This window comes from Cavia porcellus, unplaced genomic scaffold (genome assembly GCF_034190915.1).
Source record: "Cavia porcellus strain 051 isolate PalLab524CR breed Dunkin Hartley unplaced genomic scaffold, mCavPor4.1 scaffold_29, whole genome shotgun sequence".
In the NCBI taxonomy this organism is placed as follows: Eukaryota; Metazoa; Chordata; class Mammalia; order Rodentia; family Caviidae; genus Cavia; species Cavia porcellus.
This window is the reverse complement of record NW_026947512.1, coordinates 17,212,441-17,239,114: the sequence shown is the minus strand read 5'-3', so window position 1 is coordinate 17,239,114 and position 26,674 is coordinate 17,212,441. Positions and strand designations below refer to the sequence as shown.

Genomic DNA, 26,674 nt, shown 5'->3' with positions numbered 1-26,674 from the left:
ACGCGTCTGCCCTCCCAGACCCCGGGAGCTGAACCTGGCCGCCGCCGCAGTCTTCTCTCCTCCGCGCGGGCTTTCCGCGTTGCTCGGTCTCCTCTGAGGTCGCGCGGGTTTCTGCTCGCCGGGAGCATGGGGCCGCTGGGCCGCGGAGGAGCGCTGCTGGCCACCCTGCTGCTGCTGGCGCCGCCTGCGGCCCGGGGTGAGATGCGGGCGCAGGGACCGGGTGGTGGGGCGCGGTGAGGGGCCCCGGTCCTCCGGGCCTCCAGGTGACAGCGGAGAGTTCGCAGTCGCTGCACTCTCGTTGCAGCCACCTGAGCGGATTAGGGCTCTGCAAGCCCCGCTGGGGCGCACACGGAATTCTGTGCAGTTCTGTGTGTTTACAGCCAGCAAAAGGGAGAGCATATGCCGATCCTAGTTCCCATTATAGGAAAGGGGTACCTGGTTCCTGATCCTAGAGGTCTGACTGTAAGGGAAGTTAACACACCTGTCTGAATTCCCCGCCCCCATAATCCCAATATGGTACTTAGGATTTCATCCAGCCCTTTGCACTGAGCTACCTTCCTAGCACTTTTTAAAATTTGTATTTTTGCTTTGAGACTAGGGCTGGCTAAATCGCTAAAATTGCCCAGGCTCAAATTTCCGATCCTCCAGACTCAGTCTGTCAGAGCGCTGGGATTACAGCCTTGTGCCACACACCTGTCTCAGTCTTTTTACTCATTTGCAAAGTAGGTGTGCTGAGCTCTCTCGAGGCATCAAGGCGTGGCTACATAAATGGCATAAAGCATGTCGAGTGTCTGACATGGGATCTGCTACTTATTTCTTGCACCTAATCACACTCGGCTCCCAAAGGTGTTTAGATGAAACAGCGCACCTGGACCCTGCTGGCATTGGACTGGACTGCCCCCCCCAACCCCAAATCGCCACCATCAGCCACACATATTTAATTCAGCGGACATGCTGTTTAAGATCCTCTTGTCCTGGACTTGGTGATTAGAAGACTGAGTGAGCTCCAGAGCGCAGCTGTGGAACTGGCCAGAGGAGGAAGGGACAGTAGAGGAGGTGATTTAGCACAAAGGCATGTTCAGAAAGCTGTTAGCAGAAACTAAAGTCTCTTTCACCTGCTGTGGAGGTTCTGAGGTTACATCTTTCCTTCCTTCCTCTTGATTTCAGTTAGGTAAACAACATTAGTTTGGGCCCTTTTCTTGCTATTTCTAACTGTTCCAGAAGTGTCCTTGCTTAGATTCATGGGAGGACATGTTAGGTGATGTAAGTTTTTATTAGGTCTTTTCCTGACAATTCTGCTCTCTACAATTTGCATTGGTTGCCTGCTGTACCTTCACTTCTAAAAACCAGGAAAAAAGAAAATCGAGTTTCCACAAAAGTTGATATTAAGTGTTTACCTACCTGGGCATCAGAAAGTAGCCTTTCAGGATAAGAGATGGGATAAAATTTCAAAGTTTAATTGTAGAAAAGAAGTGTGCTAAATAAGTTAATGACTCTTGTCAATGCCTGGGAAGTTTTGTGGTCCTTGTATCTACCTCCCTGTCTCCCTACTGCAAAGTTGTTGTCATTTGCCCATATTATTTAAATTACTCTTTTAAAAATCCCAGGCACTATTAATTGTATAATCTCCCAAAGTGATACAGTCTAAACTACCCAATCATTTAGTTGCTAAAGCAATTTAATGCCTCTATGTACAGCTCTTTGAAATTTAAAAGAAATGTAAGACCAAGCTATACCCCTAAACCATATTAATCTCACCTCTGCCATGCTCTAGCTGGAGTTCGTGGCTCCAATAAGTCAATTAACAACCTTGATTTTCAGTGTGCTCTTGTATAAAGTCACCAAAATTGACATCCTGCTGTCAGAGTCATTGTAAAAAAGATGAGGCTTTGCCCATGGGCTGTTGAAATCTATCATCCCTCATGACAGTGAGGAGAAAGTCACAAGGGCCTGGAAGCCACAGGATCCCTGACAAGAGAGCAACCTGAGCTCCATAAGCAGAACCAGCCCAGAAGCAGCAAAGCTATGAAGTACTAAAAGAATCCAAAAACAAGCTTTATAAGACGATCTGTGGGAATATTCTTTCTGTATAAAAAATAAAAGGAAATAGAACTATTTTACTTCTCTTGCATACCCACTATATTAATTTCAACCAAAGCAGGACATTGGACCAAGATAATGACTGGGAATAAAGAGGGGCATTCCATGATGATAAAACAACCAGTTGTCCAAAAAAGACAAAACAGTACTTCATGTGTATGTGTCTACTGACAGCCAAAGCATGTGAGGCAAAAATGGGCAGGACTGGGGACAGAGAGACGTGAACCCACTAAGAGGTGTCCATAAGCCTCGGTCCAAAATGGGCAGATCATCCAACAACAGTAAATGTACGTGCTCTGGGCTCCAAGAGCTATTTGCTGGCAGGAACCACATTTGATCATTAAAGATACTGGTTTCCTGGATAGTGTTTAACATGGGGCGGCCTCTGATGCCCCTTCTTGGTCTCTGCTAGGGTCCTATCCTGTGGCCCTGCTTTGCAAAGCTACCAAGTAAAAGGGGGCTCCCAGCTGGCTCTCTGGCTTTGTGATGCTTTTCAGTCTGCATATGCAAAAGTGAGTGGGATTACTTTAGGTTACCTAGCTTTTTATAAAATAGTCTTCACATTGGGACTAGTAACTCTGAAAATGTTCCACGCAGAGATACCAGTAAAAATAATATGTGTAAAAGCAAACAGTATCAAACAAGAAGGTGGCCTAGCTGACAGTCCCCATTCCACTCCCCCAACCACACACAGCTTTCTGTGAGAGGCACCTAGAAAAAGCAGCACAGTCAGATGAAGCACAGCTGACAAAAATCCACAAAAACAAACCTGGACAGCATCATGGCGAGTGGCTAAACAACAGGTTTGCATGTGCAGTCATTAACAGAGTAACTATATTTGTCCCTTTTGGTATGAATGGGCAGCTAATGTGATCAGTATGATTAGAACAGCTAACACGTATCCAATCTCTTTACCTTTTTATTTATGTAAGTGGTAAATCATTTGCACACTTATTTTTTGAAAGTGCACGCTACTTTTCTAAACCCACTGTTGCTTAAGTAAAACCCCTTCCTTAAAGGGGAGAATGGATACCATGGGAGCAGTGTCTAACCTCGGTTGGCAGTGCTTGTGGAAGCAGGCACAGTTGTGACACACGAGTTCCTTGTGATTACAGTGCAGGATAAATAAACCTGCCTTGGAAGGAAGATATGAAGGAGGACATTTGAAAAGGGCTTTACTATGTAAAATGAAAAGCAAAATGACCTAGTAATGCATATTCATGGGCACAACCAAAATTATGAAGACTGGCGAATTGATTGTTGGTACAAAGTGAAGTAACTGTAATTATTATATATTGTTCATCAGCAGATAAAACCACCACTTTGGAGAAAAGTTTGGCATTTTCTTTAACAGTTAGAAATATTTATCATGTGATTTAGTATTTTTAATTAAGTTTGTTGTTACATTTTAGGTATACATAGTAATAACATTCATTATGTACCTGTACATGATATAAATTGATTTTTCCCATTCCCTTGGCCTCCTCTTAACCCCTCTTCTCCTCCTTATTTACAAAAGTTTTGTTTCTATTTTTCCTTCTTGTCTTGTTTTTTACCTTCCCACTTCCTTCCTTTCCCCCTCCTCTATCGCTAGTTCCCCTTCCTGTTTGAACATTTTCTTCCTACTTCATGATATCTGTTATACAGTTTAGTACTTATTTATGCTTTTGCTTTATCACACCAAAGAAACAATTGGTATGTACACGTGTGCGCCGCGCGGCCTCTGAACCCCCGACCGGCAGGGGAACTGACTCACACGACACACCAGAATGCAGAGACAGAGGTCGCGTTTATTGACTCTCCACACAGGTCGTCCCCGGAACGTTCCTCCCTGATCGGACTCTCCAGTGGGGCTCTCTCTGTTGAGTAACCCCGCGTAGTCCTCCACTCTCTATGGTCTGCGTGTCTTCTCTTCCTCTCTACCTCCTGCTCTGTCCTTATATCTATAGTCCTGTCCTATAGGGTAACAAGGCGTGGCAAAGTCTGATTGGGGGACATCAGCTGTAACTAGGCAGAAGCTGAGGGTAAGAATACGGAAGTAGGAAACGGGCGCCATCTTGGCATCATTCGATGGGAGGGGTAATCTACTGAAGGCTTCGCTCTTTCCTACAGGCCTCATCTGCTTAGGCAGGTCCTCTGGCTCGGCTCCCGACATCTCCCCCTTTTTTCTTTATTAAAGGCGGTGGATCTAAGGGTCCCTCCAAGGTATGATGTTGTTAGATACCTGGGAGTGGGCCTACTTTGTAGGCCACGGCATGAGAGAATGTAGAGGTCTATACCCCGCTGTGCATCACCTCATTTCGATGCATATCCTCGCGCTAGGACCATGCTTGAGGTGAGTGGTTCATTTTTTCGCAGGGCCAGGCTTTTGTGAACCGAACCTGGATGCATATAGACATTCATTCCTGCCTTCCCCCCAGCTTTGGGGCGGGTGGCACTGCAGTACCCTTGGTCTCGCATCTCAATGCCAACAACTTAGCTCCATGAGAGGACCCTAATAGAGTGGGGTCTGTCTTAGGTTGGTCGGGAGAGCCCCTCCCGCCTTACCCGTCATTGACTCCATCACTCATCTCCTCGGGGAAGAAGGATGCCATCCAGAGGCACCTGTCTTTCTCGGTCCCCAACTGATGCTTTCCTCAGTAAACATGATCCAGTTGGGCAGCGAGGAAGCATTTGGGGGCTTAAAGGTGGAGAAAACCACCATATCATTAGAGAGGGGCACAGTGATATTGAACTCATGGGAAGTAATCGGGGCATCAGGAAGGCATGGCAATCTAGCTGTACAGTTGTGGGCATAGGTTCGCGGGAGGGTTGGAGATGTAACTGAAACAATGGACAGGGCTGGGGGATGTAGCCCCCCATACTATTTCAGCATAAGCACCGTTAATCAGCAGTAGTACCGCCAGGCATATTTTATGCCAGTTGACAGGGCGCGGTGCATGAGCAAACAAGAAGGCGCTCCGTCCCAGGCAGACCCCAAAGAGGAATACCAGAGTATACATTACCACACCCAGCAGTAGGTGGTTCGGTGCCTTGGCTAGGGTGTCATTGTTCTCCTTCTGCGTTGTCAAGTTGGTCCTTAGCATTATGGTCCCCTTCTCCTTTTTCTTCCTTTGTGGGGCTTGGAGTCTTTCTTATCAATCGCTCCGGTACCCACAGTGGTTCCTTTTCCTGTGGGGACACACAAACCGCGCCTCGGTTCCAGCTGACCACTGGATCCGGGCCCATCCACTGTCCCGTTAGGACATCCTTCCACTTTACCCATCCTTTGTTGGCGGGAGAAGGGCTACAATGCTCCATCGCCGGGGAGCGATCATTGCAGTTTTGATTCAAAAAATTATATGTAAACAGTGCCATGGATAGTCTTGCTTTTGGGGTCAGGCTGTGGCCTATTCCCCCTTTTTGTTTTGTTAAGATGTTTTTGAGGGTTTTATGGGCTCTCTCAATGATGCCCTGTCCTTGTGGGTTATAGGGGATTCCATGTTTTAACTGGACTTGCATGGTTTCACAAAATTTTGCAAAAGATTTCCCAGTGTATGCTGGGCCATTGTCTGTTTTGAGATGTCTGGGTTTTCCCCAGGCTGCCCATGCTGCCAGGCAGTGGTTAATCACATTAGACACCTTTTCCCCTGTTTCCGCTGACGCAAAGATTATATGAGAGCAGGTGTCTATGGAGACATGAACATACTTTAGAGAACCAAACTCTGCCACATGAGTGACATCCATCTGCCAAATGTCGCCGGGGGTCAACCCCCTAGGGTTAACTCCGACTGACACTACAGGCGAATGGGTGTCACATGAGCCACAGAGTCGCACAATGTCGCGTGCATCTGCTCTGGGGATATGGAATGTATTGGCAAGAGTCCTGGCATTAACATGAAATTTGTCATGAAATTGACGGGCTTGTTCCAGTGGGGACAGTATATTGAGAATCCATAGCGGGCGAGTAGCCGCATCCGCGGCCGCATTGCTCTGCACCATGGGCCCCGGTAGGTGCGTATGTGCTCTTATATGAGTGATAAACACTTTATGGTGTCTACTCGTGAGCAATGCCTGGATAGATAAGAACAAGTTTGTTACTTTAGAGGTTGGCTTGATTGGGCCCGCAGTTTCCAGGACCTGTAGGGCATTAACAACGTATTTCGAATCAGAAACAATATTGAGGGCCTCTGAAAATTTTTGGAGAACTGTTTGTACAATCAACAACTCTACCACCTGTGGTTGATCTGGTTCAAACTGTATGGTAACCGGAGACTTACCTGAGACTACATAGGCCCCTATCCCGGTTTTCGACCCATCAGTATAGATAGTTGTTGCATGAGCAAGAGGTGCGGAGGCGGTGATCTTTGGGAATATCACCGGATGTTGAGTAACAAACTGTAGTATGGGGTCCTTAGGAAATTGATTATCTATATCCCCGGGGAACACGCATCTCAAGATGGTCCAAGTATCTAGGCAGGCGGTCAGGGTCTTTATCTGAGAAGCAGTATAGGGCACCCGAATGGCATAAGGCGGGGAACCAAGATGTTGGATCGCTCTACTGTGCGCCTCCAATGCCAGAGAAGCAACTGATTCCGGGTAGTGTTCAATGACCTTGGCAGGTGAGACCTTAGGGTGCACCCACAGGAGTGGTCCCTTTTGCCAAATCACCGCCGTGGGCTGACATCTGGTCTGCAGCAAGCAGATTTCGAAAGGCTGTCCTGGGTCAATCCTCTGTAAAGTAGCTCTACTTATGGCCTTTTCAACCCTCTCTAAGGCAACCCTGGCCTCTGGGGTGAACTCTCTGGGGGAGGCAATGTCCGGGTCCCCCTTCAAGAGATCAAACAGAGGCTTTAAGTCAGAATTGGAGACATGTAAGTAAGGTCTGACCCAGTTTATATCTCCTAATAACTTCTGCATGTCATTTAAAGTGGTGAGATTATCCGTTCTGATGGTTACCTTCTGCGGAGAAACCAGAGTAGAGGAGAGTTTGGCACCCAAGTAGGTCACCACTTCTCCCCCTTGAATCTTGTCAGGGGCAATGTTCAAGTTAGCCTTTCTCAGGGCCTTGACCAGTTGGCCTAACATATCTTCTAACATTTTTGTTTCCTTTGCACTGATAAGCAGGTCATCCATATAATGAACGCATCTAATCTTGGGGAAGGCTTTTCGTATAGGGGTCAGCAAGGAATCCAAATAGATTTGACACATAGAGGGACTGTTGGCCATACCCTGAGGTAGGACCACCCATTCGTATCTGAGATCAGGGCTCTCCTGGTTAACCGTGGGCAGGGTGAAGGCAAATCGATGGGTGTCTTCCGGATGCAGGGGAATAGAGAAAAAACAATCCTTAAGGTCTATGACATAGACTGGCCAATGTCTTGGGATCGCTGAGAGTGCCGGAAGCCCCCTTTGAACTGCCCCTAAGGGTTGCATCTGCGCATTGATCGCTCTCAAATCATGGAGCAGCCTCCATCTGCCTGATTTCTTCCTGATGACAAAAATGGGGGTATTCCATGGGGAAGTCGACGGCTTTAAGTGTCCAGCTTGAAGCTGGGTTTTTATTATTTCCGTTAGTGCTGAGAGCTTCTCCTTGGGCAGGGGCCACTGAGGTACCCAAACTGGACTTGGGGACTTCCAAGTGATTTTAATCGGGGTGGGTAGGAGAACTTCTTCAGTGGCCCCTAGAAAAAACCCAGGCCATGTCTGCCTTCCTTCTTCTCCATAGGTACAGGGGAAGTCTGGCCCTGTAGGGCAGAGCCCAAGCCCTTGCCGGGGATATACCCTTGATTCTTAAGCATGCCCTTGGCCTGAGGAGAACAATTGGATGTAAGGGTGACGTCCATCTGGGTAAGGATGTCTCTCCCCCACAGAGACACTGGCAGTTGTAGGACAAAAGGCTGGAAATGACCCTGGTGGCCTTCCTCATCACACCAAGGCAGGGTTATGGCGCTAACCTGAGGAGCTGTCACCATCCCTAACCCTTGAAGTGTGTTGTCTGCTGTATTTGTGGGCCAACTAGAGGGCCAGTCCTTCTTAGAGATGATAGACCGATCGGCCCCAGTGTCCAAAAGCCCTGTAATTTTTCTCCCATTTATTCTCAATGATAACATGGGTCTTTTGTCAAGTGTCAAATGCAGCCCTTCGAAAATCCCCGACCCCGCGCCTGGTCCCCTACCGCCCCTGATCCTCTGCTGAGAGGGGAATTTTCCGTGAAGGCTGGGGAGCAACAAAAGCTGCGCTATCTTATCTCCCTCGTTAATGACCAGAGTTCCGTTAGGGGATCGGACCAGAATTTTTATGCGGCCTGTGTAGTCAGAATCAATGACTCCGGGGACAACAATGAGACCTTGCAGGGCAGCTGAAGCTCTACCCAACACCAGTCCAACTGTCCCCTCAGGCAGCGGTCCACAACATGGGGTTTCTACGATTTGGGTACCCAATTCAGGCGTTAGTATGAGTCTGGTGGTGGCACAGAGGTCCAGTCCTCCCGAGCCGAGTGTGGCTCTTGTGAGGTTTGGCTGTCTCGAGGGGACATTCTCAGGGTCCGGGGGCCCACTCCTTGGAGGGGCCCCCTCTGGCCGTTTTTTGTCTCTGATAGCTGTCTGCCACTCAAGCGGTTTCCGTCACTATCAAAGATGGAACGACAGTCCTCAGCACGGTGAGCTCCTTTCCGGCAGCGCCTGCAAATCTCCCCTCCCCCTTGGACGGATCCGCCGGAGCGATTCCTTTGGGGGCACTCACGCTTCAGATGCCCTAGCTTTCCGCAAGTGAAGCAGGCGCCTCCTTGGGGCCTCTCTCTGGCCTTTATTTTGTTATTGGTAGCCGCTGCGAGCAGGGCGGCCACACCTGCGTTGGAAAGGGGGCCCCCTATCTCCCTGCAAATTCTTATCCAGGTGTTTAAGTCCTTGTTCTTATGTGGTGCGATTGCTGCCCTGCATTCTTTAGTACATTGTTCGAAAATCAGTTGCTTGACCAGTGGTAGAGCTGTCTCCTTACTAGGGAAAATCTTTTCTGCTGCATCTTGCATTCTAGCCACAAAATCTACAAATGGTTCTGCGGTGCCTTGAACTACCTTAGAGAGGCATGCGGATGCGGTCCCAGAGCCGCTTACCTGTTTCCAGGCTCGCATTCCAATAGTATTGATCTGCTCGTAGACTGCACTGGGGTACTGCGTTTGATCTTCAGCATATTGCCCCTCCCCCGTTAACATGTCTCTGCTCCATCCCCTATGACCCCCGGCAGCATTCCTCTCTGCCTGTTCTGCTGCGTACTCAGCATACCAAGCCCTCCAATCCAGATAGCTGCCAGCTGGAAGGCAGGCCTTAGCCAATTGGGCCCAATCCCCAGGCGTAAGGGGAATAGAGCAGAGATTTTCTAGTATTGCCACCGTGTATGGAGCTTCGGGGCCAAAAGTCGTGACCGCGCTTTTCAACTCTTTTATCTGCTTAAGGTCAAAAGGCTCCCACACATTCCTACCCTGGCCTGGGGCAACTTGTATGGGGTACACTCCATAGGGGCCCACGTCTATCCCTGGTTCCGGCATCCTTGGTCCCGCCCACCATTTAGAACGCCAGAGCGAGCCATGGAAGTATCTTGAACCCCGAGGCGGCTCAGCATAGGACGGTGGCGATGGGCGGGGACCGATAGTAGCCGCCAGTCTCCTAACCTCACTCTGCGCCCCCTGGTGGCACAGTTCCTCACGGCGCACCGCCTCCGGAAATAGGTCCCAAGGTGGGGCCGAAGGTAATTTCTCCTGTCGCCAGCAGGGGTCAGCAGAGGGCTTCTCTTTTTCTCCCTCCGCGTCCCCCATTGAGATGGCGCGGAGCTCGCGTCGGAGACCCCCGTAGATGCTTTTCCTGGACTGTGCTTCTTCATAATAGGAATCAGACGAGTCCGATTCCTCCCCCCTGGGGTCTTCCTCCCGAAGGGAACCTTCCCTAGAGTTTTCAGCTTTCGCCCGATCGAAGGCTTCTCTCACCTCTTCGATACCTGCACCATGGACAGCGGGCGGGAAACCCTCGTTTTCCTTCTCTAAGCAGGTATGTATCATCTCCCACAAGGGGCGAACGGAAGGGGATAAGTCCCCGCCGAGCTCGGCAGAGGCCAGATCCCCCCCCAACCTCTCCCATGAAGGCAAAGTCAAACGTCCCGTGGGTAGGAACCACGGGGCTATCCGGTCAATCTCGGCAATAAACAGCTCGAGAGTGGCACGACTTACCCCAAGATCTTTTGTTTTTAACAGTCTCTTAAGGGCCTTGGCTAAATCCCCAGCCTCTTTGCTCGGTAATTGGCCCATATTCTATCAAAAGATACCCTCGGGTGGCTAAGATCTGCTCACCTCGATACCTGGCGTATGTACACCAGGGGAGTTAAGAAACTTGCCCTGTAGGTGCGCGCCACCCAGGGCCCAGGCGTACTCCCAACTTACCTGGCCGACGACCGCTGCCGTGTGGTAAGCCAAAAGCGGTCTGTCTCTGCAGTACGGGGGTGATCAGCTCCCCGTACGGGCCACCAAAATGCGCCGCGCGGCCTCTGAACCCCCGACCGGCAGGGGAACTGACTCACACGACACACCAGAATGCAGAGACAGAGGTCGCGTTTATTGACTCTCCACACAGGTCGTCCCCGGAACGTTCCTCCCTGATCGGACTCTCCAGTGGGGCTCTCTCTGTTGAGTAACCCCGCGTAGTCCTCCACTCTCTATGGTCTGCGTGTCTTCTCTTCCTCTCTACCTCCTGCTCTGTCCTTATATCTATAGTCCTGTCCTATAGGGTAACAAGGCGTGGCAAAGTCTGATTGGGGGACATCAGCTGTAACTAGGCAGAAGCTGAGGGTAAGAATACGGAAGTAGGAAACGGGCGCCATCTTGGCATCATTCGATGGGAGGGGTAATCTACTGAAGGCTTCGCTCTTTCCTACAGGCCTCATCTGCTTAGGCAGGTCCTCTGGCTCGGCTCCCGACACACGTGTGTGTCTGATTTATTTCATTTAAGAGTATGAGCTCAAGGTGCATCCATTTACCTAGAAATGTCTTGAGCTTATCCTTTTTTATAGCAGAGTAGTGCCCTATTATATAAAAAACCCACATCTTTATCCATTCATCAGGTGATGGACATTTGGGCTGTTTCCAAGTTTAGCTATTATAAACTGTGCTACTATAAACATGGGTGCACATATATTACTGGGATACCATGCTTTTAATTGTTTTGGGATGATTCAAAGAAGGGGAATAGCTGGATCAAATGGAACATCTTGTCCTAGTTGTTTTAGGAAATTTCACACTGATTTCCACAATGGTTGTACCAGTCTACACTCTCACCAACAGTGAAAAAGTGTTCCTTTTCCCCACACCCCTACCAGCACTTGTTATTGGTTGATTTCTTTCTTATTTTTATTTTAAAGAAAATAAAATCCAACAAAACAAAACTGAGTAAAGCCAATCAAAACAAGGCAGTGAAAGTGGTACAGAACCTCGAAGCAGAATAATAGGAAACCAACGACGGCTATCATAGTATGTCTCGCTATCTTCAAAACAGTTGTCCATTCCATCGGACCCAGTAAAACCAATTAAAGCAAAATGATAAAACCAATCAAAACAGAACACTGAATAAAACAAAACAATAAATTGGAACAAAACAAAAAAGTGGGATCAATATTGGATTTCAAAAACAAGACAGAAAACAATCCCCCATGTTTGCTATATTGCATACTGTTACCGTCCTAATAGATGCTCAGACTGCTGGCCTTAGGCCTACAAAGTCAAACAATACAAGCCTTTGTTTTTGTACTTCAGTTGCTATCAACTGCCCTCTGAACCAGTCAGTTGTTTACCAGTGTGGAGAGGAGGGAGGAATACTTGTACCAATTGGCTCACAACCCAGGTAAGAAGTTTAGATGATTAAAGGAAAGAGATATTAGTCCAGGAATAGAGCTACCCTACATGGGTATAGCACTCAAAATTATAAATCCTGCATTGGACCAGTCACCAAATTCTAGAATCTTTCTGCCATGACTGCATGAGGCATTGGGAGGATATTATACATAAACCATAACAATGACTTTTCTCAAATTGAGAGAAAGACTATCCCAATTTTCTGTAGGGTTTTTATCATGAATAGGTGTTGGACTTTGTCAAGTGTTTTTCTGCATCCATTGAGATGATCACGTAGTTTTTGTCCTTGGTTCTGTGAATATGGTGTATTACATTTATTTATTTGCATATATTGAACCAACCATGCATCCCTGGGATGAATCCTATTTAGTCATGGTGTATAATCTTCTTGATGATTTGCTGCATTCTGTTTGCCAGTATGTTACTGAGGATTTTTAATCTATGTTCATTAAGGAAAGATTGGCCCATAGTTTTCATTTTTGGCTGACTCTTTCTCTGGTTTTGATATTTAAGTAACGCTTGCTTCCACAAGTTAATTTGGAGATATTTCTTCCCTTTCAATTTCATGACAGAGTTTGAGAAGTAGCAGCATCCGGACTTCACCAAATTTCTTGTAGAATTCAGCTGTGAATCTGTCAGTGTCTGAGGTTTTCCTTGTTGAGAGGTTTCTAGTTACTTCTTTAATTTCATTGACTAATATTGGTTTACTGAGAAATTTTGTATTTTCTTGATTCAGCTTTGGTAATTCATACGTATCTACAAATCTGTCCATTTCTTCTGTGTTTTCCATCTTATTAGAATATAGGTTTAGAGGGGCTGGAGGTTTAGCTCAGCGGCATAAGCGCCTGCCTTGCAAGCAGGGAGTCGTGAGTTCGATCCCCGGTACCGATAAAAAAGGAAAAAGACAAAAAAAAAAAAAAAAAAAAAAAAAAGAATATAGGTTTAGGAAGTAAATATTGATGATCTTCTGGATTTCTGCAGGAGTGATTCAGTATTTAATTCTAAGTTCTTACCTAGAAAAGAAGAAAACCTATTTCTATACAAAGACTTTTACATTTTTTTCCATAACAGGTTTGTTTTTTGTTTGTTTTTTCTACTAGGCAATTACTGGAAACAATTGAAGTATTCTTCAGTAGGTGAATGGACAAAATAAATGAAGATACATTTATCTGTAAAACTGACTGTTTCTTGGCAACATAAAGAAATGATTTTTATATATGCAACAAACTTAGCCTATCTCAAAATATTGTACTGTCTGAAAGACAGATTTCAAAAAAAAACTGATTGATACCCCTTTATAAGACATTCAGTAAATTTAATTCAATCCATAGTTAGATAAGGAGGCCTACAAAAGAAGGTAGAAAAATTACCAAGAGATAGAAGGGAACTTGGTAGAGTGGGGCATGCAGTGGGGTGGATATGTGGACATGAGGAGTGAACTGAATGCTTAGATGTATCTTAGATCGTGACAAATGACATTTATCCATTGACTGGCCAGTGGTTCATCATCTTTATTTTGGTGATAGATTCATGGTGTATATGTGTGTCAAGTGAACCAATTTTCACTTTAATATTTATGATCATATGTAGTATGTCTTAATAAAGGTACAAAAAGATTTTTTAAATTACAACAGGCCTGAAATTTATGGAGTATATGTTACATATGTATCATAAGAAATAGTCATAATTTGAGGGATTGGCAATAAAGGAGGAAAGGGAAACTAGATCCAGGCATCTCTGCTGAATTCTTCTATGTACCTTTTCATTTGGCTACTACACAAACCACATTTGTACACTACACATACACCACAACCCAGGTAAGAAGTTTAGATGATTAAAGGAAAGAGATGTCATTCCAGGAATAGTCTGTGTGTGTGCTGTGTTGCTTCAGATGCTTCCAGCCTTCACAGGAAACTTTGCTGTAACATTCAGCCTCTCCCACCAACATTTTTGGCATCAGTAGCTACGTATGGAATCCCTTCCTCTGGCCAGCATTAATGAGCTAATGTCATTTGTTGCCTAAGATAAATGTAAGCATTCTATTCACTCCACGTGTCCACTAGAGAAAAGGCCAAGGCAGAATCACAAGAACTACTCTTTGTTCTGTGGTTATGTACCACTTAACACATGTCTTCCATGGGAACTATTTTTCATTTAGTGGCTTTTACAAAATTGTTTATTATAATAACCACGAGTGCTGCTATCTATCAAATAACCTGTGATGCTTGATGTTTTAAAAAATATAGAATCCTGAGCTCTAACCTAGACCCAGTGAATTAGAGCTCCTGAGGATAAGGTCTAGACTCTTGATGCCATTTCATAATTCATTTATTCTTTTCAACAAATATGTATTTGATGCTTAGAACTGGGTACTGAGTGCTTGGAGTAGGTATTAATTTTGAGGAAAAACAGACATCCAGACCTTGCCCTCATATTATCCATCTGTGAAGATGAATGAAATCTACTGAAATAGATAACTCTTAAACATGCTAATAAAATATTCCTACTATATTAAGAAAGCTAATATAGGACTAATATATGACTTATTCTAGGGGTGGTGCAGAAGGAAATAGTTTAGATTTGAACTCTGACAGGTCAGGGAAGGAATTTGTCACTTTTGGAATCTGGGAAAAGAGCTACAATTCTCTAAGAGGACAGAAGGGCACATGGAACAAGAAGCATCGGCAAGGGCACCCTGGCTTAGCAACTGCCAGTTTACTAGTGTGCATGAGGACAGCTATGGAAGACGAGCTTTCTTTAGTGTCATCCTTTGCTTGAGCACAGAGTGCTGAGTTGGCCTCGATTCTGACTAAAGCCACTTTCAAGCAGTAGATCTTCTCGTGTCTGGTTGTGGTCTCATAGGGATCACAAGACCAAGTGAGGTGCAAAAAGTAAGTCTGAGACTGAATTTGAGACACACTCAGAAAAGCTATGCGGTCACTAGTCCTCTAGGATTTTTCTGACAAAATAGGCTCATTTTCTGCAAAGTTGGATAAAAATAAACCACTAGAAACAAAGCAAGCTTGTCCATTTTAGCAAAATACAAGTCTTTGAATCTGTATTCACTTTCTCTTTTCTGTGAATAATGATTATAAGTACAACTTCTCAGGGGACCATCTGTGCATTTGATACTACTAAATGCTTTCCAATTTGACCCTTCTAGCAAACCCACCAGCTAAATGTCACCATCCACTTTGGGAAGATGAAGCTAAGACTCTGAGCAGTTTAATAACCTGTATGCAACTCTCAGCTACAAAGCAGAAGAAGACATGGGTTCAGAGCCAGCTCTCTGTGAATCCAGATTTTCTAGCAGTTGATCTTTTGTATTACTTTCTTATTGCTAGTGACACAAATTATCACTATTTTATAGCTTAAAACAACATAAATTTATTCTGACTGCCAAAACATCTAGAGTGGATATAAAAGTTCCCTCTGGAGATACAGGGAGGGGTGGGTTTCCTTGTTCATTCCAGCCCTGAGAGGCTGCCCTTATTCTTTGGCTAAGCCTCCCTTTCTGAACTTCACAGCCTGCAGCCTTAGGTCTTCAAATGTCCCTCGCCCCCGCCCCCGGCTCTGTCACTACCTTTTAAGGACCGTCGTAATTATATTCATGGGCGACCTGGGTAATCTTGATTATATACCCATCTCACGATTCTTAATTGTATCTGCAAAGCTCTTTCACCATAAAGGATCATGTTCACATGCTCCAGGGATGTCTGTGGGGGTCATTACTTAGACTACCACAGCTTTCTAGGTAAATTTTTAAAATTTTTACTGGAGCCTAGCTGGGGGCCAGGGGTGCATTGCCATTAGGGCTGAGGCTAGTGGCAAATAACTACAGTCCAACAAATAGCTTGAAGTGTCTACACTGAATACTACTAGTGGCAATTTAAAATACATGTAAAATTAAAATGCACAATAATAATAGAACAAAAGACAGGAAGAAAGGAAGAGGAGATAGCACTTTCAATGCTTTGGGTGTTGTGGGGAAATTGCACATGTTAAAAATGTGTTAATATGTTATGGTGGTGTTGTCACTGCAGGAAAATGAAATGTGGAACTAGTAATTTCATAAAAAGGAATAATAGGAAAAAATCAATAAAGCAAAATAGAAGACAGTAAAGAATACAAAATGGTGATGTGAATGGAAAACCAGTAAGATGATGGTATATTTATCCCCAAATGCACAAATAATTTTATTAAATATTAACAGAAAACTTCATTTTAAAGGTAAAAAATCATCCTATGACCACATATTTCAAATTTTAGTCAAGGAACTCCAGAAGCCTTCTCATACTTGGGGCACATTGGAAGATTTTTAAATTTCAGTGGAAATAGCAATTCTTGGCCTCTCAAACCCTATGTAAATTACAAACTACTAGTGAAGAGTAGCTACTGATATCAACAGTAGATCATCAGAGGTTCCTATTGTGGAAGATTTTTTTTTTAATTGTAAAGAGGAAAAAAAAGCCAGAAAAATTGAGAAGCAAACAAACTGTCAAAAACAACAAAAGAAAAATGACAGTAATAACAACAGACAATAGTTATATAGGATTTCAAAACAAGATGATAGGAATTTAACAAAGGTTGTTATATTGCATATTGTTATCTTTAAAATAGTTGCTAAGATTACCAGATACAGACATCCAAGATTGATCGAACAACATAATTTCCCTTTGAACGTCCATAAAGAAGGATAAACTTGAGTCTTTTATAGGTAAATGGATGCAACTAAAGACCATACTTATAAGTGAAATAATTCAGACTTGCAAGTGTAAACACTGTATTGTCTAGCTAGTGTAAGATACTGAAAGTGTAAATAAGATCCAGAAGTTACAATAGGTGCAGTAAAAGGGAAAGAAACTGCTCAAAGGCAGATATTTGTAAACATGGATTTTTAGTGATTACTATAATATAAAGAATACTGTGTGAATATTAATTTGGAATAGGAAATGAACGAACTGGAAGTTTCCAATGTGATTACAAGGCTTGAAAAATTCTGCAGTGGCCCTCATCCCATTATTAAATAATTCTGAAGGACATGAAACTTAATTTGTTTGACTTATTTAATAGGTAGAACTATTGTATGCTGCTTTTACACTAGAAATGCCATGAAGAAAATTACTGAGACTTTGGGGTTACTGAGAACTAACTTCAGGAACCTTGATCATAGTGACTTAAAAGTAAAAATTGGATCCAACCAAAATGACAGGACACATGTTCAGATTCAAGATGTATGACTATAAACAGGGTAGAAACATACCAACCAAAAGCAAAATAAAGCCTGTGTGGCAATAGTGACATTGTGACAATCTTATGTTTAAATTATTAGTACATGTTTACATTTAAAATCATTATTCATATATAGGGGATTAAGTGTACTATCTTGTTATTTGATTTTTATTTTCTTCATGAATTAGACAAAGTATAATTTGAGGGAAGATTTGTTTCTGGAAATGAAGATATTGTATTATGATGAAGAGTTGACCTTCTACAAAATATGGCAATTTAAGTTGTGATATAATAATATAATCCCATATAAAATAAATGATGGACAGAAGTAGGAATAGGTAAAAGTACAATAAAATGAAATATTTTAACACAACTGTTTTAGCAACTGGTAGAATAAGATATCCCCCCCAAAATACTCCAGAGAGTATCTAGATGATTTGTACAAATGTACAAATAGATTGGACCTGACAGACACACAAATCACTCTTCTATTACTGCACCACATACACATTTTACAAATGAAACAGTTACCACAGTTGACCATATGCTAAGTCATGGAACAGTTGTCTTATCTATTTTTAACAATTTCAAAAATAACTAATACATATATGGCTTTAAAATTCCTCAAATGTTAGCAAATTATGCAAAACTGTTTCTAACCAAAATGAGTCAATGAAGAAATCACAACAGCAATTATAAGATATTTTGAATGGAAAAAATATGACATTGAAGCTTGTAGAATTTTATTCTTAGCATAAAATTAATGATCTGATGTGATATTTTAGAGCCTATCACAAACTGAGAAATTTTAGATGTCAGTAATCATGTCAAGAAGTACATACTTAAAAGAACAGCAAACACATTCAAAGAAAATACTAGTAAGGGTAAAATAAAAATAGAAGCAGAATCAACAGCATGGAATACTTACTTCCTTGGAGACTAGTGCAAATAATCTACCCTTCATAATCAAAATTAATTAGAAGTACGAGGAGGAAAAGTAAAAACAAGAGATTCCCAACTAAACAAAATTATTATATTTTCCAACAAATATTTCTTCTTGATTAAATATCATTGACTCTAAGTGGTAGTTTTATTACTTTAAATTAAACCTACTAGGCCTCAAGGGAGGGAAGCTATGTCTAATATTTAATTCATAATATACATCAGAAGAATATGCTTTCATAAAGTAAAGTGCGTTGTTCGTTGTTCAGTTTCTTCTGTTTTCTTCTTGGTAACAGACTTGCGACAGTGCTGATGGCTACTGAGGGTCAGAGAGAAAGCTTATCATCCCATTCCACTGGGGTGGATCGCTGGGGTAGAGATAAATGGAGACATGTATGAGTGCTTTGCGTTACACAAGAGAATGATACAGGAGGCGGGGAAGATGCCCAAGTGCAGACCCTCTCTGATTGCCTACATTCCAAGCTATGAACTGAGGTTTCCCTCTCAGGGAAAGACTATATGCTGCATAATTGCCTTTAATATAGCAAAGCCTTGTTTTAATGGATACTCATTTTTAAAGAAAAAAAAAACCTTTTAAGCTCATTTTCAGCATACCTACTAAAGAAATTGATCCTTTTTCCATTTTAAGAAAATGGTTTTTTTTTCTGTATCACATCTGTAAGATATAATGAAGAGAAAGATGAAATTGGCTAGAGGTTTCTCTTTTAACCCGCATGTCCCTGTGATCTCAATCTCCAGGTCAGTGCAAAGCTCCAGAACACTTCTCATTTGCCATGCCTACGAATCCAATCGATCAGTCTGAGTTTCCCGTTGGAACATCTTTGAAGTATGAATGTCGCCCAGGTTACTACCGAAGACGGTTCTCTATCACCTGCCAGAATACCTTAGTCTGGACAAGTGCTGAAAACTTTTGTAAACGTGAGTAACTCTGAACTGAAAACTCCTCCTTGCCAATCAGACATTTGTAAGGTGACTCAATTTATTCAAATTCTAGAACTAGGACACATATGACTTTGCAACTTTACCTGTGTTGCATTATATGTAAAGTATTCTTGTAGATGGTCTCTTCATATCTATCTACTTTGAGCTCCTGGTGCCTTATGAATCAGTTCTATAAGAAATGACTATAACAAGGCATGATTGAGAGAGAATCCCCACTCACTTGAGGTGCTGTCCAATTTTCACTAAAACTGTTAAGTGATTCAGAAGGGAAGTATATTCAGTAACTGGAAGAAGACAAAATTTCAGGCTGGTGAATGATACTAGTTTTAAAGTATAGTACTTTGGTAATAAACAAAGTATGTATGTTTCTGGAAGTCACAAGGTGAGGATGAGGATGAACTTGAGGGGGGCTTCTTTTGAAAGTGGTGCCCATGTGGTGGTTGATCCTAAAGTAATCTAGTGAGTTTCCTTGAAGTGGCAAAATCTGTGAATGCAAATCCGTAGTCCAATGTCAGATTGGCCTTCTAGGTACTGTAATTTCTACATAGCTCTAAAATTCTGTTCCTTTTCCCTAGGGAAATCATGTCAAACTCCTTCAGATCCCGTGAATGGCATAGTGACTATAGCCTCAGACACCAACTTTGGATCCCGAATTAGCTATAGTTGTAATAGAGGGTGAGTTGAGAGCAACGTCTCATACTACAAGAGTTCTGGGACAGGAATACCTTCAATTCACGTCTCAGAAATGACGACTAGTCTCCTACTGCCTAGTTTTTAACTTCTGACTGTACTGAACAAAAGTATGACAAAGTCAGAGGAAAAATTTATGTGCTTAGTTTGATTCCTGGTAGCCAAAACAACAACAACAACAACAACAAAATTTATGTGCTTGCTGGAAACCAGGGCAACTTCCCATTATTGTGAAAAAATAAGTGTGATAATGGCTTTTAAGGTCTCAGTTCATGCTCACTGGCCACACTGCTCTGTGCCTGAAGAGGCACCATACCTCATAGTAGGAATGCACGGTGGAGGGACCTCATTCCCTTCATGGCAGCCAGGAATCAGAGGAGCAGAAAGCGACTAGACTCCTAGAATTTCACTGAAGGCCATGCCACGGTGATCCAACTTCCTTCCACTGGGCTCCACCTCTGAAAAGTCTCACCACCTTACAGTAGCATCACAGACAGGCAATGAAGGCTTTAACGCATAGGCACATTTCAGATACAAACTACTGCAGCACATAACAGAAATAGTCACTGGGTGGGAGGATGTACTTTTACAGAAATAATTCTAATTTGGAATAAAGGCTGCTGCAAGCAAAGAAAGACATGGAGCAACTGATAGAGAAAACAAAATAGTGACCACAAAGTATATGACTTAAAACAATAGAAATGTTTGCTTCCAGTCTGCCCTGGAGACCAGAAGTCCAAAACCAAGCGAAGGAACCTCCTTTGCCTCCTTCATGTCTGGTAGCCTCAAGTGTTCCTTGGTGTATGGAAGTGGAACCACAATTTCTCTCTCTTTCTTCTTCTCTCTTTTGATGTCTTTCCTCGGTGTCTCTCTCTCTCTCCCTCTCTTTCTCCCTTTCTCTCCATCCCTCCCTCTCTCCCTCTTTCCCTCTCTGCCTCTCTGCCCACCTCTTCATTGTCCTCTGTTCTATAAAGAAATCAGACATGTTAAATTAAGGCCCACCAGATCCTATTTCTCTATAAAGTCACACTCATAGGAACCAGGGCTTACAGTGTAAACATATCATTTTGAGGACACAGTTTAACCCAAGAGAGTCACCTTAGTAAAGAAAGAATAGATTTAAATAACAGCAAACATGTACACATTGATATAGAATATCTTATACAACAACAGCAGAATATACACTCTTTTCAAGTGCACATGGAACAGTCTGTAAATTGCATGATGTATTAGATAAAAACAAATCTTTAAAAATTCAAGAAAGTTTCAATATGATATCAAGTATCTTTTCCAGCCACATGGTATGAAACTAGATACCAATAACAGGAGAAATATTATAAAATTCATAAAACTGTGGAAATCAAACAACAGAACAATGGATCAAAACAAACAATGGATCAAAAAAGAAATCAAAATATAAATATAAAATATCTTGACACAAATGAAAACTTATAGGATGTGGGAAAAGAAATGTTAAGAAGAAAGTTTATAATGAAAAATGTCTATCTTAAGAAAGAAAAAAAAACATGCAAATAAACAATTCATGTACCTCAAGGAACTAACGAACAAATTAGACCCAAAGAAAGAAAGAAATAATAAATGTCAGAGCAGAAATAGAGACTACAAATATAGAAAAGACAATAAAACTTAGACTTGTTTTTTATTTTTTGTTTATTGTTTTGTTTCTTTGAGACAGGATCTTGCTAAGTAGTTCAGGCTGGCCTCAAACTCATGGCTATCCTCCTGCCTCAGCCTCCTGAGCCACAGGCATGAGCCACCATGGATGGCTCTAACATTTGTTTTCTAAGATAAGCCAAAATTTAAACAATGAAAAAAAGGAAGTCTCAAAATCATAAATGAAATATGGGATAGTACAACTAATTTCATTAAATATGATAGATTATTAGAAACTACTATAAATAACTACACCCTAACAAACTGAATAACTTAGAAAATGGACAAATTCCATTTACTTACCAAGACTGAATCATGAAAAAAAGAGAAAATGTGAACATACTAATACATTAGGTAATCGATTCAGTAACCAAAAACTCCCAACAAAGAGAAGCTCAGGACCTGGTAACTCCCCTGGTAAATTCTGCCAAACATGTAAGGAAGAATTAATGCCAAACCTTACAATGTTTTCTGAAAAACTGAAGCATAGGGTACATTTTCAAACTTTTTTGTGAGTTCTACATCACCCTGACATAAAAGCAAGGTGAGGATATTATATCTAAAAAAAATTACAGGACAATATCCCAGATGGACATAAATGTAAAAATCCTGTGCAGAATACTAGCAAACAAAATTCAACCAAAAAAATGGACCATAACTTGTGATCAAATAACATTTATTTCTGATAGGTAAGGATAGTTCAATATATGCAAATCAGTAAATATGCTATATCACCGTTAACAGGATGGATAAAAATGATATGGCTATTTCAATAGATGCAGAAAAATTATTTTTCCCAATTCCATATCCCCTTATAATAAAAACTCACCAAATTAGCTACAAAAGGAAGGTACCTGTATACGATAAATGCCATTCATCAAACCCACAGATGACATTATACTTAAAAAGCTGAGTTATTCCTTTGTGATTAGTAACATGATCAGAAAGTCCATCCTTAACACTTCTGTTTAATATAGTATTGGAACCTCTAGCCAAAGCAATTAGGTATGAAAAAGAAAGACAAGTCCTCCAAATTGAAAAGGAAGAAGTTAAATTTTTCCTTTTGCAGACAATATGTAGAAAATTCTAATGATTCCACCAAAAAACTGTTAGAATTGATCCATAAATCCAGTAAAACTTCATAATACAAAAATCAACATGAAAAGTAGCATATCTACACATTAACAATGAAATACCTCCAAATAAAGAAAATAATGCCACTTGTAATAGTGTCTAAAATATAATCTAATCAGAATAAGTTTAACCACAGATGTGAAAGAGCTCTACATTCTATAAAATATTATGGAAAAAACGGAAGGAGACAAAAACATATTGGAAGATATTTTGTGTTCATAGATTGGAAAAATAGATGTTGTTAAATTTTCCATTCTACCTTTAATCAACCTACAGATTCAGTATCCCTATCAAAATGCCAATGACATTTTCCCAAGTACACAATGCAATCCTAAAATTTATATGTAACCACATAAACGTTGAGTAGCCAAGGCAGTGACACAGAAAAAGAACAAAGCTAGAAGCAGAGACTACCCGATTTTCAAACACACTACAAATTTCCAAATACACTAGCTATTAGAATAGCATGGCAGTGACCTAAGAACAGATACATAGACAAATGGTACAAAATAGAGGGGCCAGAAATAAATCCATGCATTTATAGTCAATTGACCTTCTACAAAGGTGGCATGAACACACAATGGGGAAAGGTAGCCTCTTAAGAGGCATGTGATGTTGAGAAAGCTGGATATCCACATGCCGAAGAATAATGTAAACTTAGCTCCCGTGATTTGTAAAAAATTAATAAAAAAGAGATTTAAATGTTAAGAATTGAAATTTAAAATTGCTAAAAGAAAAGAAGTTTTAGAAAATTACTAAAAGAAATTAGTAAAAGAAAAGTTTCTTAACATTCATCTGAGCAATGGTTTTTCTGGATGCAATCCCAAAAGACTGTAAGTATAATAAATTGTAAAATATTTACCCTGTATTTTGACTATATATGTGTGCATATATAACTCTTATATTCAAGAAGTTTGTAATAGCTTGGAAAAACTAGAGTTGGTAGAAATAACTATAATTTACCTTAGATTATAAAACTGTTCCATATGGTAATAAAAAGAAATCCAGTTGAGCAGGCATGAAGAAGAAATCGGGACCAGAGATTTAGCTCAGTGGTGCAGCACTTGCCTAGCAAGCATGAGGTCCAGAATTCCATTTCTGCAACAAGCCCCTCCACAGCCCCTCAAAAAGAGGGAGAAATTTTAAAAAGCCCAAAGAAAGATGTAAAATTTGGAACGCAGTAGTGCTTTGACACGTAGAAAAAGTCCGGTTGGCTGTAAAAGTCCTTTGAAGTATACATGAAGTGTGTAGGTTACCTGTGCATTAATTATGTAACACCCTTTATTCTGTCCTCTAGGCACCGACTTGTGGGCTCTCCCTCTGCTGTGTGCATGCTCTCAGGCAATAATGTTGCCTGGGATAGTGAACCACCTCTTTGTGAGAGTAAGTGGGGACATTCCTTCTTATTATGTGTGCTAATAGATTCTAACTTTCCTCTGGAATTACAGATTTGTTTTTGTGTGGTGCTGGGAACCAAACCAAAAACATGTACAATACTAAGTTAAGTGTTTTACCGCTAATCTACACCTCCAGCTCTACAAGAAATTATAAATATATTTATGCAATTCCTTTTTGCAGTCTGTCCTTCAGATAGCAGAAGACAGCTATAATGTTCTCCAATATTCCCCTGGTGTGTCATTGGCAATCTGTCTCCTTAAGTTTTTCTTTAATGCTGGAAAGCACCTTTTTTGAATATTGGGCCTTAAAGGAATACAAACCTTTAAATCTTATTTTTAATTCAGTTAACTTGGAATTAAGTTGGTTCTACAATTTCAACTATATTTAGTCATTCAACCTGGCTTATTAGTAAAGATCACTAAAGCTTTAGGCAAACCAGGACTCTCACATGCTGGGGATACAAAAATCTTAAAAAGCACAGCAGCACACTGCAAAACAGAAAGTCAGCATTTACTTTGACCCATATCCTGGGATATAAACTTAGGAAATAATATGGATCCTTCTCAAGGAGTTCACTACAGATTTTTCATTACAGCATTCTTTATAAAGGTAGGAATGTTGAAGTAGCTTAAGTTCATTGTTTCCAACTATGATTTGGAAATAAACTACTGAAAGGAAAAAGGTAAGTTAAAGTGATTCTAAACAATTTCCTAAGAAACAAAATATCCACACAAAATTATGAAAAATGCATCTACACAGGTGAGTATTACGAAATAATAAAAATTACATGTAGAAGTAATCAAGACAGATAACTCATGGGTAAGATCTCACGTTATTAAAAGATAATACATCAGTGGCTACATCTCTGTTTTTGTCTCAGTCTCTATTTATAAACTTCCCTATAACTAACCCTCTGTAGCTAAGGCTTTGAAGTATGGGAATTTGTTGATAAGCTATGTCTCTTTTGTACTGATACAATGCAAGCTTCCATTCACTAGACCTAGATCTCTTTTGCTTATACAAATTAAAGGACACTGCAATCACTTAGCCAGTGACAAAGGTGTCAGCAGACAGTCAGTGTGATTGCTGTTCCAGTGGGAATACATAGGGACACAAATGTCCAGTGGTTTAAAAAAATTTACATTCTTCTAATAACATATGATGCTTTTTCTATGCTGACCGGTATACGCTCATCAACATTTTTATATGCTTGCAAAATATAGGTTCGAACCTCATGCCCATTATTTACTGGTCTGTTCAGGTTTTTGTTTTATAAAAGTTCTTTATTCTTATATTTCCCCCAATAAATGTATTAAATATTTGTGTTTAAGATGTTTAATGTTAAATATTTGTGTTAGAATATTTTCTTTTAGGCTATGGCTTGATTTTTTACTTTCTTAATGATAGTTTTTGATAATCGAAGTTCTACTTTTGGCAGGGAGAAGTGCTGAAAATTGAACCCAGGGTCTCCTGTGTTAAACACACCATCTACCGCGAAGCCACACACTCAGCCCTGAGGTTCTACATTTTGATAGGGGTCAATTTATGAATATTTCCTTTTGAGCTCCTGCCTTTGCTGCTCTATGTTAGAAATCCTGATCTGTCTTGAAGAATATTTTCCCATATTATACTCTAAACTTTATTGTTTTGTCTTAATGATTAAGTGTATGATTTGTATGGCGTGTGGTTAAGTTTTAGGGAGTTCTGTCTGATTTTCATAGTGGATAGGCTTTCACTCTAATGCCATTTATTATAAAGATCATTTCTTGAACACTGCAGGATAACAGAATCATAGCCATAAATCAGATGATCTTATATGTTGGTCTTATTCCAGACAGACACTGTTATTTACCCACTAAATTACTATGTTAAGTATCATTATATTAAGATTTGTTATCTGGTGTCAAATATCTTTTTACTATGTGATTCTTCTGGATTTGCTTGATGGTTCTTGAACCTTTGCTTCTCTATAAAAATCTAGAATTGGCATGTCAATTTCCACAAAAAGAATCCTACTTGAATTTTTATTAGTTCAGTAAATTGATTTATAAACAAATTTGCATTTTAAGTTCTAGATTCATTAGCAGATACACTTATTTTTGAAATTTTTTAGTAGCATGTGCTAATTTACATTATAGAAATATTTTACATCTTCCATTAGACTTACTCCTAGTATTATTTTTTAAAGTTTATTCTATTTGTTCAACCTTGGAGCCAACAATCTCACTAAATGTACCTATAAGTTCAATAGTTTATCTGCATATCCTTTAAATTTGCTGCCTAATTTGCTTTCAGGTTAAGTATTTAGAATGTTTAAATTTATTATGGTTACTGATATAGTTAGGTATAAGTCTAACACCTGTCTATTTTCTGTTTAATATTTTGTTCCTTTATTCTTCATTTCTCACATTTTTAAAATTAATAAAGTTTTATTAGTTCAAATGTTCTCATTTTGCTATCTTTATTTTGTTATTCTTTTATTTTTGATGAGTGACCTAGAAACAGTGTACATCCTTGATTTATTACAATTTAAATTAAATTGTTTTTACCAATTCTAGGACAATGAAAACAGAAATAGTTTAATTCCATTTATGTCCTCCTGATATTTCTCTATTGCTATGCTTGTATTCCACCAATAATTATTTTTATTTTTATACAAACACTTAT

General features: G+C 41.0%; 1 protein-coding gene across 1 annotated transcript; it reads left to right on the top strand.

Moving 5' to 3' along the window:
* Nucleotides 1-26,411, top strand: Crrp (complement receptor-related protein). The gene is given in 8 exon segments (NM_001172892.1): nt 1-140; nt 142-190; nt 193-196; nt 18,908-19,087; nt 19,687-19,786; nt 23,907-23,967; nt 23,969-23,992; nt 25,446-26,411. Coding segments are annotated over 8 exon segments (543 nt in total). The 5' UTR covers nt 1-126; the 3' UTR covers nt 25,557-26,411.
* The last annotated feature ends 263 nt before the right edge of the window (nt 26,412-26,674 follow it).